The sequence below is a fragment of the Ursus maritimus genome, unplaced genomic scaffold (assembly GCF_017311325.1).
Source record: "Ursus maritimus isolate PB19 unplaced genomic scaffold, ASM1731132v1 scaffold_7, whole genome shotgun sequence".
In the NCBI taxonomy this organism is placed as follows: Eukaryota; Metazoa; Chordata; class Mammalia; order Carnivora; family Ursidae; genus Ursus; species Ursus maritimus.
This window is the reverse complement of record NW_024426885.1, coordinates 32,963,184-32,987,194: the sequence shown is the minus strand read 5'-3', so window position 1 is coordinate 32,987,194 and position 24,011 is coordinate 32,963,184. Positions and strand designations below refer to the sequence as shown.

At 38.8% G+C, this 24,011-nt stretch overlaps 1 protein-coding gene across 1 annotated transcript in view; it reads left to right on the top strand.

Annotated features, from left to right (window-relative positions):
• PDE6C (phosphodiesterase 6C) overlaps positions 1 to 22,284 on the top strand; it is a 48,413-nt gene extending 26,129 nt beyond the window's left edge. Inside the window, exons 12-22 of the mRNA XM_008696253.2 lie at positions 87 to 233; positions 473 to 580; positions 970 to 1,079; positions 6,188 to 6,275; positions 12,619 to 12,719; positions 14,690 to 14,797; positions 14,886 to 14,949; positions 17,347 to 17,421; positions 17,534 to 17,617; positions 17,988 to 18,144; positions 20,007 to 22,284. Of these exons, the coding sequence (XP_008694475.2) occupies positions 87 to 233; positions 473 to 580; positions 970 to 1,079; positions 6,188 to 6,275; positions 12,619 to 12,719; positions 14,690 to 14,797; positions 14,886 to 14,949; positions 17,347 to 17,421; positions 17,534 to 17,617; positions 17,988 to 18,144; positions 20,007 to 20,068 (1,104 nt within the window). The 3' untranslated portion in view covers positions 20,069 to 22,284. The remainder of the gene's footprint in view (positions 1 to 86; positions 234 to 472; positions 581 to 969; positions 1,080 to 6,187; positions 6,276 to 12,618; positions 12,720 to 14,689; positions 14,798 to 14,885; positions 14,950 to 17,346; positions 17,422 to 17,533; positions 17,618 to 17,987; positions 18,145 to 20,006) is intronic.
• The last annotated feature ends 1,727 nt before the right edge of the window (positions 22,285 to 24,011 follow it).

The following is a 24,011-nucleotide window of genomic DNA, read 5'->3' as shown; positions in this document are numbered from 1 at the left end:
ATTCTACTTTACGCCCCGTGTGGGATAGGGGAGAGCAGAGGGGGAAGAGGCATGTGATCCAAAGCAGTCCGTCCTTGTCTCCACAGAAAGAGGAGCTGCCAGACCCGCAGATGGTGGACCTGTACGAATTCCGTTTCAGCGACTTCCCCATCACAGAGCACGAACTGATCAAGTGCGGGCTGCGGCTGTTTTTTGAAATCAATGTGGTGGAGAAATTCAAAGTACCAGTCGAGGTCAAATAGCATTTAATTGAAAGTATTGTGTGATGCGGTTGCTGTCCTTGCCTGTATTTCCTGTGGTTCAAAAGATTAACTTCCCTTTGGGTTTTCAATGATTATTCACTTTGTAAATATATCAGCTTAAACCCTGTAAACAGGGTCAACCTATCTTTTTAGATAAGATGGTCACAGACCTTCCAACCTTTAGAATTCGATTCCAAAGTCTGAGCGGTGCTGTCTTGTTTGGGCGGCAGGTTCTGACCAGGTGGATGTACACGGTGAGGAAAGGGTACCGCTCCATCACCTACCACAACTGGCGGCACGGCTTCAATGTGGGCCAGACCATGTTCACTCTGCTCATGGTAGGTACAGAGAGCGGCAAACTGCTGGAAACCCGCACACTTCCCTCACGCGCGTGATGACAAGGGGACATGGTCCATGGTTTTAGATCAGTAACTTTGGAATTCGTGGACACGATCCTCTAAACCCCAAACTCCCCTATAGATGATGCCAGGGAACTTGGGTATCCCTGGGCATGTGGCTGGATGAGCACTGTGGCATTCACATACTCACCTCCTTAAAGGAAACATCAGGTACTTGCTGGGTTTCGTAACTGCCGGGAATGAGCTGCAATACCCAGGAAGTACAGCCAGCTTGCTCTAAACACACAGCAGGTCATCTTCTCCTTTGCAGGCAGGCCTCAGTGCCCTTGCTCAGTGGTATATTCAATATATACATATCTATTTTTTAGACAGGAAGATTAAAGAAATACTATACAGATCTCGAAGCCTTCGCCATGCTCGCTGCTGCCTTCTGCCATGACATTGACCACAGAGGCACCAATAATTTGTATCAGATGAAGTAAGTGACACGTACTGGTGACGTTTGAAGGTGCCTCAGGAGAGAAGAGAACTTGTCTCTGTCTCCCTGGCAGCTCTTTTTCATCAGGTTTAGGAATCTCAGGGCCACGTTCTGTTCCTTCAGAACTTCAGCCCTCATGATAATGTCTGCTTTCTCCCTGGATGCTTGCAGCCCTGCAACCCCCTTCCCCCAAGGTTTTCATTTCCAGATGTGCCCTGCCTTATTCATAAATGCCTTTACTCCTCCTTTCTTCAACTTGGTTAGGCAGAGTATGGAATTCATATATGAAAGTGCACCGGCCTTGGGCTTACACGCATACACACCTGTGGAACACCCTCCCCGACCCCCCTCAAGCCAGAGGGCATTCCTTCCTGAGCTCACTCGCCTTCCTTCCCCTGGTTCCTCTGTGGCTCCTGAGCTCTCCTGCAGCTGGCTTGGCAAATTATCCTCACTGCTACCTTCCCCTCCTGCCCTGACCGAGGGCAACAAGGAGGGTGCAGGTTCTCAGTTCAGACAGATGTGGGTTCACTGGGTTCACAAGTTATTTACACTTTGTCAGCCTTGACTTCCTCATCTGGAAAGTAAGAATTGTAATAGTGGTACCTAACAAGTCAGGTCGTTGTAAAGATTAAATGAGATCATGCATATAAAGCATTTGGCTCATGGTAGCCTCTGGGAAATAATTATTATGATGTCACTGACACTCTTCAAAATTCATCAGCAATGCCCGTGGCCAGCTGAGCTCCTTGATCGTGGCTTTTAAGCTGCTCTGACTTAGACACACTGTGTCCTCATCTCTGATACACTACCTACCCCTCTCCAGAGGCACTAGGCAGTTTAGAGAGAACAAGCTTTGGAAGTCTTGGTTTGTGGGGTCCAACCACTTCCTGATTGGGGGAGCTTAGGGCAAGTCACTTGGTCTCTTTGAGATTCCGTTTGTGAACTATAGAAGGGGCGCAATATCTACCTCTGAAAGACTGTTGTGGGAATCAAATGAAATTACATTTATATGAAACTATATAGTAAGTGCTCAAGAAAGATCTACTCAATAAGAGAAAAACACCTTGTGAACGGTGACTTCTCACCTTCAGCAACTCTACCTATGGGTCTTTGTCTTGAAGAGAGATTGGCACTGTGGCTTTGGGCAAGGGATGGCTTCCTTGCCAGAGATTCTGGCCCACGTTGGCCATTCTGCACTCCTGCACCCAGGCTCCTGACAGTGGCTGGGTTCCCACTCTCTCCTCTGATCCCTGGTGCAGGAGGTACCTCAGCCCCAAAGCAGCTCACATTTATTGAGCACCTATCGTGTGTTGACCCACGCTAAGACCTTGGCACTCATCGTCTCCTTGAATCCTCGCAGCACTCCTGCATGGGAGCTACTATCACCTCCTTCTTTTACTGAGGAAGAAACAAGCTCAGAAAGGTGAAATCCAGCTTGCCAAATTGGATGTGGCATCTGGCCTCCAGGAAGGATGCAGCCACCTCTGAGTTCTCTGCTCTGGCTGGGCACGTGGGGTCTGTGTGTGTCCCCCTGTCCATCCATCAGTTAGGGGGCACACTGAACGTGTCCTGCCATTTCTCTCTGTAGACTAGACAGCAGGAATATGTGGCCATGGAAGGACTGGGACCCATGTATGGGTTTCCCCAGTGTAGGCAGGTACCTTAGCACGGGTGTCCTTGGTTCTGACATCTCTGCTATACCACCATGATCAAACACAGTCTTGCTGCACACTGTCCATCAGTAGTGATGCCCGCTGAGGCTCTTCACATCCCTATTGTTCTGGAAGAATTGCTCAGGAGTCCACAGAGATATGGAGACATGACATTGGCAAAAGCAGTCGATGAAAAGGTTGAATGAAACACAGTTATCATTCTTACATCAATGGTGACAAGTCAGGTTGCCGTGGAATGTGATGTGAAGCATCAGGGGACACACAGGACCCTGCTTCCTGGCTGGACCTTGTGCCTGTGATCTGATCAATTGTCTCCAAAATGTCCGGTCCCATTGGTTCTGGTTTCCACCCTCATCTGCTAGCTTTAGACTACCCTCCGACGGTACCTTAAAAACCTTGCCATTTTCAGATTCCCATTATTACCTCCAGTTCTCCTGTTCTCTTTGTTTCCTTCACTTTTCCAGCCAGTTGGTTTTTGCTTCACGTGTGTCTAAACTTACTAATTCCTTCGTTCCTTTCACCCCCTTTCCTCATTTAGTTTTTCAGCCCTCTTGTCTTTCTGCCTCTTTACTCCCCTCCATCTCGTCCCTGAAGAAATGCCATTATCGGGACAAAACTATGAGGAAAGTTAGAATGTATCTCATCCCCCATCCAATGCAGGCTTCTCCTTGACTGCCTTCCTCCCGATGTCCTTGAGTCCACATCTGGTTTTTCCCCTAATGGCCCACATGGCACACCGCTCTACTTTTAGATGATTCTGATGGTTGGATGTTCTTCATGACACCAAACTGAAATTGGTCTCCCAATCACATCTGTTTGTCCCATTCAGGTCTCTCTCTGGAGCTGCTAGAATATGTATAATTTCTCAACCACAGGCCATTCCTTCATATTAAAGAGAATTATCACTTCCCCCTCCTCCTTTCCTGGTTGAACACATCCAGCTGTTTAAACCATTTCATCTATAACAGTTTCCACACATGTCATTTTATCCGCTATTCTTCTGTGAATCCAGTCTAGTGTTTTTATGCCATTCTTTAAATGCAGGACTTAGGGTTTAACACAATAATCCAGACAGGATCTGAAGTGGTTTATATTTCATCTTAATTAAATTTCATCTTCTTCATTCTTCATTTCATTCTTAATTGAAATTGCCATTTGTCACATTCTGTCAGCCAATGGATTTGTTATTTTTTCCAGTTTTTAATCATTGGAAAATTAGTCATGATTTCCATTAATATTCATCCAAGTCACTGATAAAATTATGCATTAGGACAAGAGCGAAGGCAAAGTTTTGGGGCCCAGAGCTGGAAACCTACTCCCAGGGTTGAAGACAGTCAATTAAGTACACTCATTGGGCTCTGCTTCCCAGCTGTGTGAGTGTACACACTCCCTGTTCCAGCACCTACTGCAGATATCCTGAGGTGTCCTGTCAACTGCCTTGCTGAAATCCATACACAGGGGCTCCATGGCCTTCTGCTCCCACCAACCCTGTCACAGAAGGGTCCATAACGTTAACCTGGCCTCATGTTCTCCTTCTAAACCGTCTCTGGGATTTCCTAATGATTATTCTGTAAGTGCTCACAAACTCCGAAACAGTTTAAACTGTTTCAGAGATAAAGGTCAATCTTCTTGTTCTGTCATCTACAGATCATGTCATTTTCGGCTTCTTAAATTTTAGGATAAAATTTACTTGTATCCAGTCTTCAATCACCTCCTCCACCACCTCAAAATTCTCCAGGAAATACTGACAAAGTATTCGAGGGGAAGGCCTCGAAAATAAAAGGTAGAAAGAGGAAGTGATGGAGAGAGGCTGAGGCCAAAGGCCTACACAGGTAGTTTGAAGACTTTGTTATAGAAATATGGAACAAATAAATAATTTTAAGAAAGGAAGAAGTCAGACCTTCTTGTGTCTTTTTGAATACTGCCATTTTTGAGTCTAGGTCAGTTCTTGTGAGGGAAAGCCCTCAATTTGGATTTTCCCAGTGGTTTCCTGATGATTCAGGGTAAACATTTTTGGTGGGAATTCAACATGGGTGATGCCCTTCTCAGCACATCAGGAGGCCCATGATAACAATTTGTCCCATTATTTATGAGGTTTAGTTAAATTATTTATGGGTACTATGCAGGGATCTCTTTATGTAAAGGTACATTTTCTCCTTTGTATTAATAAGTAATCTGGGAGGTATTATTCTGACACTGGGTGTATCTCTAAATCCCCAGAAATCTTTCTTGACTGATGTTTTTAAACCTAAAGGAATTAAAGACACCATTCTTTTCTGACTGGGATTGAGCTTTAATTAATTTTTTTTAATCTCCAGCGCTGACACAGAAGAGGTATTTAAATATGTGCTAAAATTATGATCAATTATCATATTGCTCAGACATAGTCTGATTGTTCCCTAACTAGAGCATGTGGATTACCAGACTTGTTAGTGACCTGTTACTATCCCCTCTACTCCCTAAAGGTCTGTTCTTTCTCAAATGAGATGAAACTTCTCTACTAAAGCTGTCACCCCTAACTCTGACTTCTTCCTTTCTTAAAATTATTTATTCATTCCATATTTCTATAACAAAGTCTTCAAACTACCTGTGTAGGCCTCAGTCTCTCTCCATCACTTCCTCTTTCTACCTTTTCTTTTCAAGGGCTTCCCCTTCCACAAACAGAAAGATTTGAAGGAAGATTGGGCACCCAAGACTACAGTCCCCACTTACAGAAAGCTGTGACCTAACCATTAACAAATGGGAAGTTTAATTTAAAATGTATGTCCCTGTCTTGGAGGAGGAAAGAAATGATCACTTAATAATCATTTTTATTTTGGTTCCTAGAAATTCTTTTTTAAAAATTTATTTATTTATTTGAGAGAGAGAGAGAGTGAGAGAGAGCCTGAGAGTGGGGTCAGGGGCAGAGGGAGAAGCAGACTCCCCACTGAGCACGGAGCCCGACACGGGGCTCCATCCCAGGACCCTGGGATCATGACCTGAGCCAAAGGCAGATGTTTAACTGACTGAGCCACCCAGGCGCCCCAGTTCCTGGAAATTCTTTATAAACCCTTTCCACACAAATGATCTGTGGGCTTTCAAGAGGTTTGTTCCACATTCTGGGAGTCACAGGCCAGCGCCATAAGCTCCAGGGAACCTAAAGATTTTAAACTTAAAGATGCAGGGGATGAACCAAACTTCCTAATTTAAATAATTCAGTCATTTTATGCATTCAACAAATTAGGTTTTTTAAAGAATTTTTTTAAAGAGCGTATTCTTATGTTCCAAATCTAAAAAATTGGTCCCAATATGTTACTTTCAACCATTTCACAGGCATTAGAGGAGAGGGAGAAGGAAGAAATGGAAAACATCCTCAGAGAGTAAAGACTCTATACTGTATGGACTTACGTGTAACCTCTAAGTAGCTAAACACCTGGCATATCCTCTTCCTCCTAGATCCACGTCTCCATTAGCAAAGCTTCACGGATCTTCCATTTTGGAGAGGCACCACCTGGAGTACAGTAAGACTCTCCTGCAGGATGAGGTACGTGAGCCTTTCTCCAGAGCAGCTCAGAAGCTCTGGATCAAAGCACTAACTCTTGAGTTATGGCAGTTGGCAGTCAATAGCCTTATGGAAGCCAATTGCTAGAAATGGCTATTTTGTAAGAGTTTTGAACAACCAGGTTGGAAGGAGCTGAGATAGAAAAGCGCCATGGAAAGTCACAAAATCTCTGTGGGTCTGTGGAGAAAGAAGAAAAAGGTTATGGTGGATGTGAGAGGGCCCTGTGCATCCTAAGATACATATATACATATATATATATATGTATATATATATATATATAAATAAAGGGGAAAGGAGGCTACATAGCCAATGATTTTCTTATTCATGGGGCATGCCCAGTGAGGCTTTGTCTGTATCTTTGAGGAAGTCAAGTTTTGGTAGCAGAGCTAAGCATGAAATCAGGATATAAGACAGAAACAGACAACTGCCATTGGAGAGGCACTGGTAATGCTCTGAGATTCTAGAAGGAGACGTCACATTCAGGAGTGGGCAAGGCATAGGGGAGCAGAGTGGTGGGATCAGGGACAGCTCTGTGCAGGAAGTGGCTTGAACTTAGTCTCGAATTCACTTTGATTTGCACATGTCATGTACTACTAACATTCCATAGGAGGCTGTCATTCTTCTTCCTTTTATCAATTTTATTTAAGGGGTATATAGGCTTGTGGAAAAATTGTGGATATATAATCTAGTTATACTTTAAAAAAATCTCGTGAGAAAGTTCCAAGCCAAAACTGATTAAAATGATGGAGAGAAACACTTTTGTCATAGCAGAGAACTTGCTGAGAGTCACACGTGCTCAGTTGGGAGAAATAAGCCCTCTGGGGTGTGGAGCTTTTCTCAGTTTCTGTAATAATCCTTTATTAAAGGCTCAGGGAAGGAACATACAGAAATATGCTCAAGCCAGAGATAACACTAAATTCTCCCAAGTAATGTAAAGCCAAGTGGGGAAACTTATAAGGCAGAGTGACCAGGCAGAAAGGTGGAAAAAGGAAACAAAAAAACAAAAAAACCAAACTTGAGTGTTTTTAATAGCATATAATTGATGCTGCACCAAGACAGGGGGACCAAGACTGAGTGCATCAGATTTCACGGGGAGGGGGTACACAGGCTGTTAAAAACAGTTCCTGGGCTTCATTTTGCACTTACTGACAGAGCTTTCTGGGATTTGGGCCCAGGAATTTGCATTTAAAAAATTTTTTTTAAGATTTTATTTATTTGAGAGAAAGAGAGAGTGAGAGAGAGCATGAGCAGGGGGTTGCGGGGGGAGGAGCAGAAGGAGAGGGAGAAGCAGGCTCCCTGACAAGCAGGGAGCTGGATGCAGGACTCGATCCCAGGACCCCGGGATCATGACCTGAGCTGAAGGCAGATGCTTAACCGACTGAGCCACCCAGGCACCCCATGCATTTTTAATGAGAATGGTAACTCTGGTGTACAGCCAGAAATTCTCACTGCAGTAGGGTTATAACTTAAAAATGATGATATTAACTGTTCTATGAAAATTAAAAGGAGTGGAATTGGAAGTCATTCAGGAAGACAAGGGTAAATTGCTGTTACTAATTTGCTATGAGTCTTTTTTGGGACAATCTTGTATTTTTGAGTAAGAATTTTCTCTACTTTTTTATAATCAGTGCTGTCACTGAGTATGTGACACCACAAGCAGGGTGTGTTGAATATAATTTATTATTTAATTTTACATGTCCCCACTAAAGCAAAATACATTTTAAGAACTTCAGCCAAGGGGCGCCTGAGTGGCTCAGTCGGTTAAACGTCTGCCTTTGGCTTGGATCATGATCCCAGGGTTCTGGGATTGAGTCCCAGGTTGGGCTCCCTGCTTGGCCGGAGCCTGTTTCTTCCTCTGATTACCGCTCCCCTTGTTGTGCTCTCTCTCTCTCTGCCAAATAAATAAATAAAATCTTTAAAAAAAAAAAAAAAACAAACTTCAATCAAGTGTTTAAATGCTTAACATGGGTGGGGGCAGGGGTCCTTGTATTTCATATGGTTTTCTGGAATGTAAAGGTTTATAATAGACTTGTGGTTTTCCATCTTAATTTTTTTAATGTTATTTACTCTGGAGTCTGAAACTGGTTTTGATGGCTATATAGAGCCTTATTATTCTTTCTAAAAAGTCATACTGCATCTCAGTAATCCATACCACCTTGGCAAGGACCTGTCTACAATGCTATCCAACCTGTTAATTGCAGAACTACAAGACCTGTAAATAGAGTCGCTAGGCAATGCAATCTCAGAGCTTTTTATGAGCAGGCAAATGGAACGCTAAAAAAAATGAAATTTTTAGCCATCAGATGTTCTTTTTACACTTTTGGGAGACAATGTTGTTCTTTTATTTACTTTTTTTTGTAAAAAGAAAACATTTGCATTAAAAGTATTTAAATAAGAGAAATCCTCATGATTTATATAATGATTTTGACATTTTGTGGTCATTACTGAGACATTTTGTTTTGCATATTATGAAGCTTTGAATTAAAATGCCCTTATGTCCTAGAAGAGTGGGATTCACTGTTCTGAGGATTAAGAACCACCTGTATTCTAAACCAGACAGAAGTCCACTCTTTCACCTGAGTGAACAGGTGGAAAACTTGCTAGTCAAATTTGTAAGAGTATAAATTTTAATGCCATCATGTATTGTAGAAACGACAAAATGAATTTCTCAGCTTAACTAACAGAACCCTGTTACTATTTATCCAAAACGCTTCTTTACAGAGTTTATGATAATTCTATTTATGCTTTCTCATACCAACCCCATCCTAAACAAAGGAGTGAAGAAGCAATGAAATATCATGTGTATGGTCCCAGCGAGCCACGAACACGTTACCAATCTCTCCTAATGTGTGTTGCAGGCACCACACTGAAGGCTAGAACAGCCTGTACTTTCTCAGTCCTCACCTCACCTGAAAGCCCTACTCGGGATGAACTGGAGTCATTCTTACCTATTTTGGTGTACTACTCAGAATTGATATGTTTACTGCCATTTTGATAGTAGGCGAGAACAAACAGAGACTCTTTCTGTGGGCTAGTGGGAGCAGCTGAGCACACCGGGGCCCCGCTGGAGTCAGCTGGGAAATAGGCCTCCTCTCGTTCTCTGGTGCACCTGTTACCACCTCAGGTGTTCAGCGCGGTCCTCGGGAAAACAAATGGAATATTGCATATGTACATTTTTTAAATCAGTGACTTCATAGTGGTTGTAAAAATTACACTTGGCAATATAAAAACTCAAGGACAGGGAAACATTCAAAAACAAATATAAAAAAGTTATTTCAAATCTTATCACTCAAAAAATAGCTATTTCATTACCACCTGATGAACTTCATTGTGGCCACCCTGTGAGTATACAGGCAGGATGGAAACAATTTTAGAAAAGTGGGATCATAATATCCAAGCTTTTTTTTTTTTAAGGTCAGAGTTATGTTTTTAAAATCAGCTTTATTGACGTATGTGTACAATAAGCTGCATCCCTTCAATGTGTACAATGATATGAGTTTATATAATTTTATATACCTTGGAAACCACCACCACAATCAAGATATAGAACATTTCTATCACCCCAAACCATTCCTCATGCCCCTTTGCAATGCATGCCTCTCTGCTCCCAGCCCTAGAGAACCGCTGAAATGCTTTAAGTCACGATAAATTAATTGGATTTTTGTAGATTTTATATAAATGCAATTATACAAGTACTCTTTCATGCTGGCTTCTTTCACACAAAGCAATAATTTTGAGTGTGTCTGCATTGTATATACCAGTGATTCATTCCTTTTCATTGCTGACTAGTTTTCCATTTATCTTTATGTAATTTCATTTGAATTAAATGGAAGAAACATTTTGGAAATGGAAGGAATTGCAGAACTTTAGACACTGCATCTTTAAGCAAGAGATACTAGGTCTTAAAGCTAGTTCATTTGTATAATGAACAAAAGACTATGATAAATTGTGAAAAACTATAGCTCAGCATTTAGAATTTCGATATTTTTAGATTATATGTATTAACTTTATACTATTAACTCACTGCTATGAAACATGAAGCAATGAAAATACCTCTACTTCTTCCCACATCTTCACCTGTTTTGTAATGTGTTTATTATTAGTAGTATTTTTTTTACCATTATCAGTATTTATAAAATTCACATGTTGCTTGATAATTTCCACAATTGTTTATCCTTTTTTTAAAGTTTTTATTTAAATTCCAGTTAGTTCACATACAGTGAAATACTCGTTTCAGGTGTACAATTTAGTGATTCAACACTTACATACAACACAGGTGCTCATCAGGACAAGTGCACTCCTTAATCCCTATCCCCTATCTCCCCTGTGTCCCCACCCCTCTCCCCTCCGGTAACCATCAGATTGCTCTCTGTAGTTAAGAGTCTGTTTCTTGGTTTACCTCTCTTTTTCCCCCCATGATTGTTTGTTTTGTTTCTTAAATTCCACATACAAGTGAAATCATATGGTATTTGTCTTTCTCTGACTTTTTTCACTTAGCATAATACTTCCTAGCTCCAACACAATCATTTATTCTTAATTCTACTTTTAAATGGGCCCAATACTTACAATCAGTCCTTTCACTATGGCTTCTCCATTCCTGTGTATTTTATTTTGACTCACATCTTGATTGGCTAGATTTTTGTCAAGTGGTAGTTTTTCCAATTCTCACATCTTGATTGGCTAGATTTTTGTTAAATGGTAGTTTTTCCAAGAAAGGTTAATCTAAGTACATACTTAAGAATACCTGTTTGTTACATTTGTTTTTGAAGATCAGTTTGGCGGGATGTAAATTTCTTGCATCACGCTTTTTCTCAGAAATTGGAGGACATTGCTTCACTGTCTTTTGGCATTGCAGTGTTGCCGTGAAGAACTGTATATGGCCAGTCTTTTTGTTATTGGAGATTCCAAAATACAAAAATAAAAAAAAAAGGTTAGAGAAAAAGAAAATAGGAGTACTGGAAAAGTAGAACTAAGATGAAGCATAGTAAAGGTCCAAAATGTATACAGAGAGAGGTATAAGACATGGGCCCCAAATTTGGTCAAGAGCTTTCTGGACACTAATATAAAACAGAAGCAGGATCTTTCATATGAATCTATATCCACAGGTTATAAAGAAACCACTTAGAAGCTCTTCTTTTAAGATGCTTAGATATGAAAGAAAAGAGAAAATAAAAAAGAATATTGAATTAAGACAGGGTTTTTCAATTAGGAGACTTGTCCATGTTTTTAGAGGAAAGTGAAAATGAGCAAGAAGTGATGCCTGGGTGGCTGAGTCGGTTAAGCATCTGCCTTCTGCTCAGGTCATGATCCCAGGGTCCTGGGATCAAGGCAGGGAACCTGCTTGTCCCTCTCCCTCTGCCTGCTGCTCCCTCTGCTTGGGTTCTCTCTCTGTCAAATAAATAAATAAATAAAGTCTTTAAAAAGAAAATGAGTGAGAAAAAAAGGATGTGATTCAGGTCTATATATGTATTTCATAACTGTCAACTTCATTTGGCAAAACCACTATACATCTGTCCTTTGGCCTGTATGCCTAAATTGATCTATTTGGAATATAAGACCTTTTGCAAAATGATACATATTGTTACAGGAGTATTAACTAGGTGTAGTTTGTTGTTTAAAATAATGTAATCATTAAAATGACACATATTGGAATATGAGAGCTTTTAAAAACCACTCCCAAATTTACTCTCATTTTCTAGAACACCATGAAGTTGATCCATATATGAGGAGATTATATTAGTCGGAAACTCTTTGAAGAAAGGTCTAGTTAAGTTTTTGTAAAATATAATTGCAAGAAAACATTTTAAGAGCAACTTGAGAGGATTTCATTATTTTTTTCCGATATATACATGAGTACTAGTGTAACTTATAGTTTCTGAAAGTTTTCCAGCAATTTCTATGATTACTCTAAAATTATCAGGTGGATAATTCAGCATATCTAACAATTGGATGTATCAGATATTCTTTATTAAAACTCCTCAATACCAGCAAAATTTAAATCTACTGTTATATTTATAAATGATCCTGGAGAAAACACTTTTATTTATTCCCCAAACTTGTACACTGATTACATAAATATTTGCTAATAAGATCTATTTTTATAGCTTAAATGACCTTACTCAAAGTAGAGGAGTAACTTAATCCAAGAGAGAAAGCTGAAAGCAAAAGAAGTGAGAAAGTCCTAGTTTTTCTTCTATACTAATTATCTTTATTTTGTTAGGCATGGTTTGGTTTGTTTGTTGAATCAAAGGCAAATTAACGATTGTACTTTATTGTAATTTTTTTAAAACTAACAGTCCCATTTATGTGAATTTTTATCTTACAGAGTTTAAATATCTTCCAAAACCTAAATAAACGCCAGTTTGAAACAGTTATTCATTTGTTTGAAGTTGCAATAATAGCAACTGACCTGGCTTTATATTTCAAGTAAGTACAGAACTCCCTTACACTCTGTGTGCTTCCGCCTTACATAAATGACCTGTGGCATTCAAGTTAAAAGGCATCTCTTCACACACACATTTATTCACTTCCCTTTGGGATCACCAGTAGAATACCCTCAAGGTACTAGACATCTGAAAACATATTTTAAAAAACTAACCCCCTAATGTCAGTTAGTTTGTTATGTGAAGAACTCTGAATTGAAGAATGTAGGCAGGGTTGGGGCACTGTCAGAAGTGATGCCACAAAGCCTTATGAAGCAATTTTTGTCCTGGTGGATGCATCATGGTCCAGGATCTGATATTTAGAGTTGCAGATCAGACATTTGATTCAGCTGGAGTCTGGGAGCTAAAAAATCTTGGCCCTACTGATGCACATTAACCAAACTTAGATAATTCTGAGTTACATACAGCAGAGCTCTAGCCTATTTATAATGATAATAACCAAGGAGACCAGACACTCCAAGCTTCTGCCCATTTTCTTGTCAGTGAACTATAAAGTTGTTGGTGAAAATGGATTAGAACAAGGTGAACTAGTTATAATATCTGAATCTTTAATGACGTCGATGGGTAGTATCAAATTGTGCCTCTCTGATCCTTCTTACTTAAAAATTTAGTTACTTAATAGTTCAAAGATGAAGACAGATACTTGGAATAATATAATTGACATCCAAATATCCATAACCCAGATCCAACAAATTTTGCCACACCCATCTGAGAGCTTTTCTTTTCTTTTTTTTTTATGGAAAAGTAATGCAATTGAGGTATCGCATCCCACTCCATGAAACCCCCTCCTTCTCCCTCACAGATACAATCATTCTGATGTTGATGTGTACTTGTCCTTTCCATCATGTTTTTATATTGTTAAGTGTATTTTAAAATTGTCCATAAATGGTATCCTACTGTACGTACTTTTCTACAACTTGCTTTTTCATGTAATATTATGTTTTAAAGATTAACTTTGGTGGTAAACGAAGATCCAGTTCATCAGTTTCAACTGTATATTCAGCCGTTCTTCTACATATGGGCATTTAGATCATTTCCAACTTTTCATTATTGTTTACAAAGCTGTATTGTATATCCTTGTATGCATGTGAGTTTCTCTAACGTACATACCTAGAAATGGGATCACTATAGGGTTTGCAAATCTTCAGTCTTAATACTACATTGCAAAACTGCACTTCTGAGTAGTTTTCCCAATTTAAAGTCCCACCAGCAGTGTGCAAGAGTTTTTTTTTTAAGATTTTATTTATTTATTTGACAGAGAGAGAGACAGCCAGCGAGAGAGGGAACACAGGCAGGGGGAGTGGGAGAGGAAGAAGCAGGCTCCCAGTGGAGGAGCCTGATGTGGGGCTCGATCCCAGGACTCCAGGATCACGCCCTGAGCCGAAGGCAGATGCTTAACCACTGTGCCACCCAGGCGCCCCGCAACAGTTCCTTTTATCCCATATCTGGACTACCCTTGATCTGGGCACACTTACATCTATTCACTTATTTATCTTGTCAATTTGAGTAGAGACGGTATCTTATTGTTGTTCAAATTTGTATTTTCTTTTTTACCAGTAAGGTTGAGCATCTTTTCATGTATTTTAGGTTCTAATTCTTTGTTGGTTTTATGCTTTTATCATCATTTTTTATCTCATCACAGCCTGTGGCCTTTATGTTTGTTTTTTCATGTTACTTTGTCACATGTTACTTTTAGTTTTAATGTATTCAATGTTTTAATGTAGTCAAACTTACCATTTTTTTTCCCTTTTGTGGCTTGTGGTTTTTCTGTCTTAAACCTTTTCTATGCCAAGATTAACAGCCATTCCTTGTTCTCTTCTCCCCTGACCCCTTAGATCCACTATGTAGACATCTGATGCAAAGTAGGAATGAAATCTGAAAAGCACATATTAAAGATACTTTTTATCTCTGGTCTTATATGCTAAAACTGTTGCACAGCTATATCTTTTTTAGGAAAAGAACAATGTTTCAAAAAATTGTTGATGCCTGTGAAAAAATGGAAACTGAAGAAGAGGCCATCAAATATGTAACCATTGATCCAACCAAAAAAGAGGTTATCATGTGAGTAGTCAGAATTTTATTCCTCTTTTGGTGAAAAACCCTTATTTTGTATATCTTTCTATTTTAACAATGGTTGTTTTCTCCCAAGGGCGATGATGATGACTGCATGTGACTTGTCAGCTATAACCAAACCCTGGGAGGTACAAAGTCAGGCGAGTACAGTTATGTGTTCTTTTCTGCCACATGCACAGGTGCTATCTAGATCCCATGTAAGAGCAAACATGAAGGTTCTGGCAATCTTGGAATTTTGTTATAGCTAGCAATTATGTGACTATATATTTTGTAAGCAATAATCCTTCATTACCTTGGAACAAACAATCGGTTTATATTTAAAAAGAAAAAAGAAACTTGAGAAGTTAAGACAAAAATAAAATGTTACCTGTTGGATTTCTGCTAATGAAGAATGGCAACTAGCTTTCAAGAGCGCAGAACTGTCAATAAGACAACAGGTCATTTCGTTAGGCCCCAGAACAAGGCAAAGAGAAGGGATCTTAGAAAGAAAATGCTTTTTGCAAAGAATTCCTTACCATTGAACAGACTGCAAAAAGTTTATATACAATTATTCAGGGAATGTCTCAGTTTTTAATATGGGCATTTAATAAAGGAGATAAATCGGCACAAGACAGAGATGAATCATTAGTGCGTTCCTCTATCAAGGGTGGTTTTCTCCTACAACCTCTTCTTCACTGTGTTGTCAGTAATTAAAAGGCACTGTCGATAGTGAGTTCATATTGAAGGTTGCCTTCCCCAGTTCTTTGCCAGCCTTGGGGAGTGAGAGTCGGGAGTCACTAGTTTACTACTTGATTTCTTACTAACTGGATGAAAGAAGCTTCTCCTTTTCCCTTGGTGACTTGTAGGAAAATCCTAGGCAGAAGAGAGGCCAGAATTCACTGGGTTCAACTATAATTGCGGGCTACATGAATAAAGATAGAATAACTGGAGCCATCAAATTCCAAACCAAACATTTGTGCTCCTTCCACCCTGCCGTGCCTGTTCTTCCTTTATTCTTTATCTGCATGATCACCCAGGCCAGAAACCTGGGGCCTCCTGTGAAGTTCACCTCCCTATTCCTGTCTGTCCTGCTGGCTACAGCCTCAGGTCAGACTTCTACCCTCTTTCATCATTGTGACGGTGGCAGGATCCTCCTCAGTGGTCCTCCCTTATCCTCAACTATCCAGCCCTCCTCAGAGCTGCTGCTGGGATTATTTATAAATAGAGCTCTGCTCAGCCACTCCTCCGCTTAAAAGCCTTCTAAACTCCCCACAGCCAGAGGTTTCCAAGCTTTCTTTTACAAAAGAAGTAAAGTCCGTCCTCCCCATTCCCCCACAACAAAAAGCTGTACAAAGATCACTTTATATGAAAGAAAAAAACAATGTTACCTTAGCTTAAATCGCTCTTGGCCCCTTCTTGCTTGGGCTGCTAGTGCTCTTTGGTGCAGGAATAAGAATCCAGGAATAAGAATCACTGGTCTAGAGAATCAAACTTCCCAGCAAATGACCTGTAACTACCTGTCTTTACACTCACCAGATTATTTCCTGCCACTCTCTTCCACTCACCGTCTCTCACTCTAAGCTCTGGATGCTCAATTTTATCTCTGCAGATAGTCTTCCCCTCCTCTTTATTTGAAAAACAACTGTTCATGCTTGATACAACATAAATGCAAGCTCCTTTATGAAATTCATCTTTACTTCCTTCCCCTTGATCCCCAGCACATCATCCTACTACTGTTACAGCCCTTATCCACATGGTTTACGTAACTGTCTCTACGAGACTGGAAGCATCTTAAAGAAAAAGGTTACATCTGATTCCTCTTGGCAAGCCTGGTTCATGCCAATATAAGGCAGCTAGCAGATGTTCATTAAACTTAATATTGGGTTTTTAAAAGCTATATAAATTTACCCTCAAATATCCTCACACTGTAATCAAGTAAAGTTGTGTTCTAATCTGTGTGCATGTGTCTATATGCAGATATGCTAGAAGCTAACAGGTAAGCAGGACAAGAGGAGATGTGTGGGAAGTTTCAGAGCTTGAAGCAAAATGTAACAGAATTAAACATCCTCCCATCTCCCCTTTTTATGCTTGAGAGGTGGCGGCAACAGCAAATAAGAGATAGGTATTCCCAGAATGTGCCTAGAATGCTGAAGTGGCAAGAGAAATTTCTCCTTCCCGTTTCAATATAATCTGTAGATGCCATCTTTTTAAAGTTTTTTTTAAGATTTGTTTATTTGAGAGAGAGAGTACGTGTGAGCAGGGGGAGGGCAGAAGAGAGGCAGAGAGAGAATCTCAAGCAGACTTCCTGCTAAGTGTGGAGCCCAACACTGCGCTCGATCCCACAACCCTGAGACCATGACCAGAGCCAAAATTGAGAATTGGACGCTTAACTGACTGGGCCACCCAGGCACCATCTTTCCAAAACCAAAAGGCACATGATGTGACAACACCTCAAGCATTAATATAAATGCTATCCTTAAATGTCACTCGTACTAATAAAATGCAAATTCTCTATGAATGAGCCAGTTTCATGGACCAAGTCTTATTCTTATTTGCAGGTGGCACTTCTAGTTGCAAATGAATTTTGGGAACAAGGAGATCTGGAGAGGACCGTGCTGCAGCAACAGCCTATTGTAAAGACCCTGACACAAAAATGCACTATTTATTACAAATTGATACAAATCAGTCTCTTTTGTTCACTGAGTCTTAGAAAACTATCCTTAAAGCATTTATTTCTCTTTCCAGCCTATGATGGACAGAAACAAAAAAGATGAACTACCCAAACTTCAAGTTGGATTTATTGATTTTGTCTGTACTTTTGTATATAAGGTACGTAAACAAATTGAATGAAATGTATAATCATCTGGAGATGAGGATTTTTCTTTCAAAGTGTTATCAAAATCAAAAGTCACCCACATGGAAAGCCATTAGGGGTATCCTTGTTTCTCCAAAGTAGCTTGAAGAATTACCCTAATCTCATTCAGGGGTGGAAGAAAAACTAGAACTCAGACATGAGCACATTGAACAGACCAGACCTACTTAGAAAACAGCACCCGTCTTCCCTGTTTCCACAGCATTAAGCTCATCCTAGCAGCTCTGAGCACTGTGACAACTCCTTATAGCTCCTTCTCTGCATATGAAAATCAACTGAAAATCAACTATACAATTTAAATAGTTTCTGACCTAAAATTCTCTCTAGGAGTTCTCACGCTTTCATAAAGAAATCACACCAATGCTGAATGGTCTTCAGAACAACAGAGTAGAATGGAAATCCCTAGCTGATGAGTATGATGCAAAGATGAAGGTGCTTGAAGAGGAGGCGAAAAAGCAGGAAGAAGGAAACATGACCACAAAAGGTTAGATGGAATCTGGTTTTCCTTGTTGTAAAGTAACCAGGAGTCAGGCTGAGCTTAATCTCACATGACAAAACCATAAGAAGTAAATGCAAATAGGAAGCTTGCTTTTCAAGTAATTATAATAAATCGATTAGTGCTTTTCAGATATCCACCCCCCCCCTCCCCGCAACAAGATCTTATGAGTAATTCCAGGAGGAATTGGCTGGTCCCGTTGAAGTCGGGGTTGGGGCTAGGCTTCTTCATCCACTCTAGTGTGTGGCTCCTGAGTACCTCTGCAGAATACTTAGATTTTAGAAATACAAAAGCCATAGAATCAGTGGGATCAGGGTTAGGTGAGAAAAAAATTTTAGTCCTAACATTATGTGTTAGCTGTTACTTTGGGTAACTTGCTTAACCTCTCTGAGCTCAATATTCTTCTCTATATAATGAGAAGATTTTACAGACCTCAAGCCTCTCTTCCAGACTTAAGGAAGCCCCACATGAAAGCAAAGCTGGCCAGCTGAATGGTATGACTTGACGGGTATTCCAAGACTGGCTGTGCCTCAAATATCCCCATATAGTGGTTTTTCCTCATGAAACTTCTACTCCTGAAGCCACTCTGTTGGGTTTAACATTATCTTCAGAAAGCCACTGTTAAGACGCTTAGGATCAACTATGAGTTTATTAGATGACTCAAATGTCATCTTGAAATGGAATGCTAATGTCATGACTTCCTATTTTGTCTTGAGGGTTCAGCACTTAAAAGGTTCTGTAATAAATTTTTATTGTTTAACCAAGAAATCATTTCTGTCTGGCAGAGCTTTGTAAAACAAACAAAAACACAACATTCCTTTTAGGTGGTTCTATTGTGTTTACTGGTATTTTTAAAAAATTCGTGGAGGGAAAAAGTATTTTGCTTAAAAGGTTAAGGATGTCCTTCAATAGAATAAAAATAGGAGTTTGACTTTTTGATATCCACTCACCAATGTATTTATTGGATGTATGTATTCATCAGAAGGATGCTTATGCTAACTCTGAAGATGGGAGGCTTCGGCTAAGCCAGGAAAAGAGGAGAGGTTGGGGAGGAAGGGAAGAACCAGAACATGCACAAAGGCCTTGAAGTGGAAATGAGCTTGAAGAATGGAAAAACTAGTGTAGCCGAGTCTAGAGAGCAAGCAGGGCCAAGTGCCGGATAAACCTGGTAAGGCGGTTTTGCAGGACACTGCTGCCTTAAAGGCCTTGCTTGAGGATCTGTCCTCTAGAGCAGCAAGGGGAAATCATTAAAGGGATTTAGATGGAAAAGCAATAACCTGATTTGCACTTCAAAAAGATAACAAAAGTGGTAAATTTTACTATGCAAGTGGAAAACAAAGGTATTTCTTAGTACAATTAAATTTAATCCTTATCTCAATTTTATGATGAACAGGGTATCAGGTTCTATAAGCGGCTCCTGACATTTTTTTAGTATTCAGTATATCGGATCTATATCTTCTATCTTTATTTGCATAAAATATTACTTCTGAACTTTCTTCCTGCTACCCTAAGAAGTCTCTGTGAACTAAAAACATTATTTTGTATCTTCAGGCAACAAGCTTTGTGCCTGGCACAAAGCAACAACTCAGATTTCCAGATTGTGCAGTTCAGTGGTTTGCTTGAGAAACAGATGTTAATTGTTAATTGGTTAATCATTTATAAGATTGTTTTTTTTAAATGGATCAACTCTGAACATGAATTTAAGTTTTTAAATGGTCAAACCCCCAGTACTAGTTACAAGTTAAAACAATTAACTAGCTATAAAGTTGATACTAACATCATGTGAGTATTAGAATAAAAACACTGTGTCTGCGGATTCCCCATGCTACTGCTTTTCTCCTTTTTACTAGCCACAGAAGATTCAGGAGGTGGCAGTGATGACAAAAAGTCCAAAACATGTCTCATGTTATAATCCGACGGTTGAAATTTCAAGTATCGTGTCTACTTTTGAAGACAAACAGAAGAAACAAAAGAGCTTCAGCAAACTTCATTCAGCACACCATCAACTTACAGAGTAAGAGGATCTTCAGATACACCACCCTTGTGACCACCAAAAGAAAATATATTGCTAGCCTGAAAACCCTGAGGGTAAAATAAAGTTCAACAAAAGTGCAAAATATAAGATGGAAATAAGTGCATTTTTGGTGCCAATTTGTTTTAAATTAAAAGTATATAATCCTGAAACCAGTCACCAATTCTTTTTTTAAAGTTCTTATTAATAGTATTCATTTACTAGGACTACCATAACAAAATACCAGACTGAGTGGCTTAAACCACAGAACTTTATTTTCTTACAGTTCTGGAGGCTAGAAGTCCAAGATCAAGGTGTTGGCAAGGTTGGTTTCTTATGAGGCTTCTCCCCTTGCTTGTAGATGGCCATCTTCTCTCCTTCTACCCTCACATAGTCTTCTGTCTTGTATGTCTGTGTCCTAATCTCCTCTTCTTATAAGGACATAATCATATTGGATTAGGGCCCATTCATATGATCTCATTTTACCCTAATTAACTCTTTAAATACCCTATCTCCAAATATAGTCATATTCTGAGGTACGGGGGGTTGAATTTCAACATGAATTGGGGGGAGGGGGGAGGATACAATTCAGCCCATAACATTAATAATCATGATTCATACCTCAAATTCCTTCCTGAACTAAAAATCTCTCATCTACACATCTTGAGAGTAAATACACTATAGAATTTATAATGTCTGTTAAGTACTATGCACAAAACAAGTAATAGGATGTCAAATGTTATCCCATCTGAAATGCTTATCATCTTTTCCTCTACTTTTTATCCTTGGTAATGGAAGGGTGAAGACCACACTGCTTTTGGCAGTTTACATGTCTTTGTCCAATCCCAACCCTCTCCTCAAGTCTGAACATAATTATTTTATGTATAACTAAGAATATTTTTAAGTATTTCCTTCTTCTCATTGAAAGAATAATCAGTTTATAAGACATTCTCTGGATAATCCTAATGTAAATTAAATCAGCTAATAAATGTTATGCATTATTAAGAAGCATGTGATTTGATTATGCAAGAATTTTACTATCAAAAGCAGTTTAGAGGAACTTCAACAGAGGTTATTAAAAAAAAAAAAAAAAGATTACTAGAACCATCTACCAGGCATTATAAATATTGTTTTGTCAGGAGAAACCAAGGACAATCAACTACTACCTGGGGCATGTTTGGACATCAAAGAAATTTAGGATTTCTTCCTTTACTTATCTACAATCATAAACCAAATAATAACAATTATGCCACAGATTCTGCCACAGATTTTCTTACCAAAAGGTATCTAAATTTTAATGAATCAAATTGACAAACTATGAACCTCATATGTTTTGTTATACAGAAGATGCTGTTCAATTTTAAGCAGCCAAGAAAAAAAAGTCACCATTTGTTGTATGTTTACAAGTAAACATTATAAGATTTGGAATCATAGGATTGTTACTTTCAGAATGTAAGGTCTGTGAGAGGAAAGATTTTTGTCTATTTTCATCTGTTTTGTCCCTAACTCTATCCTGGCACCTAGAAAGAGAGTAGTGCCTGGTACAAGGTAGGTTCTCAGTGAATATGAACGAATATTTTGAATAAATGTCGTAACAAACAGGTATACATGAAGAGTGCCTGTAAGTTAATAAAATATCTTTGGGGGGAAACCTCATTCAATATATACACACACATGAGTGTTGTCTATTAAGTCATCACTTTAAGTGATACATGTATACCTTATCTCCATTACTTAAAATACTTTTGAAACTCCACTCTTAGGATTATTTTAGAAACTGCCTAAGAAACTCTTCCTTTAGGGATGCCTGGGTGGCTCAGTCGGTTAAGTGTCTGCCTTCAGCTCAGGTCATGATCCCAGAAAGCCCCCACCTCAGCCCTGCTCAGCGGGGAATCTGTTTCTCCATCTGTCCCTCCCCCTGCTCATGTTCTTTCTAATACATAAATAAAATCTTAAAAAAAAAAAAAGAAAAACTTCCTTTAGCTTTATGCAATTTTGGACCCCAAATTATCAGCTCAAACAACTTCCAATCCTCGTTCACTAGAAAGCAAACTGAGGAGCACAGATATGTGTTCCATTGAAGGTCTGCAAAAATAGGAACTTTGCTTAAGAGCAAGTAGAAGAAAGCTTAACTTCATATCCCAAACAGTGGTCCACTGAACACTACTGACTGCACTATAGCCAAATATGAGACAGGTCTGTTGGAGAATTAATCTTTAAACTCATGATCTTGAGGCCTTTTCAAAGACTCCTTAAAAACAGGACTTCAATTATGTATGAATGGATTAAGTGTTGATTATATATAAATGATCTAAATTTACTAATAAACCTAATGTCCATTAACCATACTTGTAATACCAAATATATGGATCTATTTTAAAAGAGTCTAGTTTTTCTAGTTATCATTTAATTTTATAGGAATTTTATTTTCTGATCATCACTAAACTATGAATATATTTTTATAATAAACATGTTTTATATATATATATATTATATATATATTTTATATATATATATATACACACTAATATCGGTTTGCTGCTGGACATTTCAACACTTTTTCCTTAGAAACCAAGACTCCTTTTTATTTACTAAGTAGTGAGATTTAAAAAAAAATACAATTTCTTTAAGAAAGTAAGGGGATTTAAAAACAATGTTCAACATTAACAAACCAATACTGATTTATAGTTTTTCAGTTTAGAAATGACTGCATAATTATTTTCTAGATAGTTCCTTTGTAGCAACATCCAGCATAGTGCCTCATATATAATAGAAGCCTGATAAATATTTGAATTAATGAAGAACAACTATTTAATAAAAGGAAAGTCTCTGATACTAACCATTTAAAAATAAAACACTAAACTATTCTGCAATTTAAAGCCAATCATTCCATGTGTAAATGTCATTTTAAAAAGTATATCTTAACAAAATAACTGAAATGCTATGATTGTTTTCTACAGGTCCTCTCTTCACTAAATCATGCATCTTCTTATCCATCTCTTTGCTCTTTACAAAAATGGGTTAAAACCTTTTTAAAAAAATCAATAAATCCATTTGAAAATTTGATGAAAACTATGGACCCTCTCTCCCCATAAATACATAATCACAGAAGTTCACACACAGATTCTAGGAGTGCTTAGAACTCTGAGGGGTATGATCAGCAAACTAAGAAGTTACATTTTATAATATATCCTGGCATATAAGTATATCCATATTTGTGTGACTGTACCTTAGATAAGCTCTAGCACATACTATTACTCAGTTAAATTATCTTATTATAGAATCTCTCTGTTGGAGAGTCAACTTTTATGAATCTAATCTACTGTTTTAGACTTCTGGGACCTCTTTGGCTGTGCCCCGCCGCCCATGGTATTAGTTTACCTTATAATAGAATACTCACACATCGGGAAGTCAAATTTGATTGTAACAAACTCCCCTAAGTAGTATAGGTGAGAAGGAAATAAGAGAAAGGTAAGCAAAAAAAAAAAAAAAAAGGCAGCGAGGTGGTAATGGGAAAGTAGGTGCTTAAAAAGAGGGTGCTAGTGTATCAAAGGCAAGTAAAGAAGGTGAAGACATACTTACTCTATTTTATAATTTTTGTGAAACACCAATAATTCTAATAATTTAAACTAATTGATGCAAGGGAAGATAAAAATGAATGAGTAAGAACAACAACAAAAACCCCTACAAAATACAGGAACAATGGACTCTCCGTACGGTGTACTAGCTTCATTCTCTAGCAGCTACAGATGGAGCAGTCGTAGACAAGCAACTGAAAAGATATATAAGGGATGGGCAAACATGTCTCCAGTAGAACTGAAAAACTTCCAAAGCAGCTGAAATC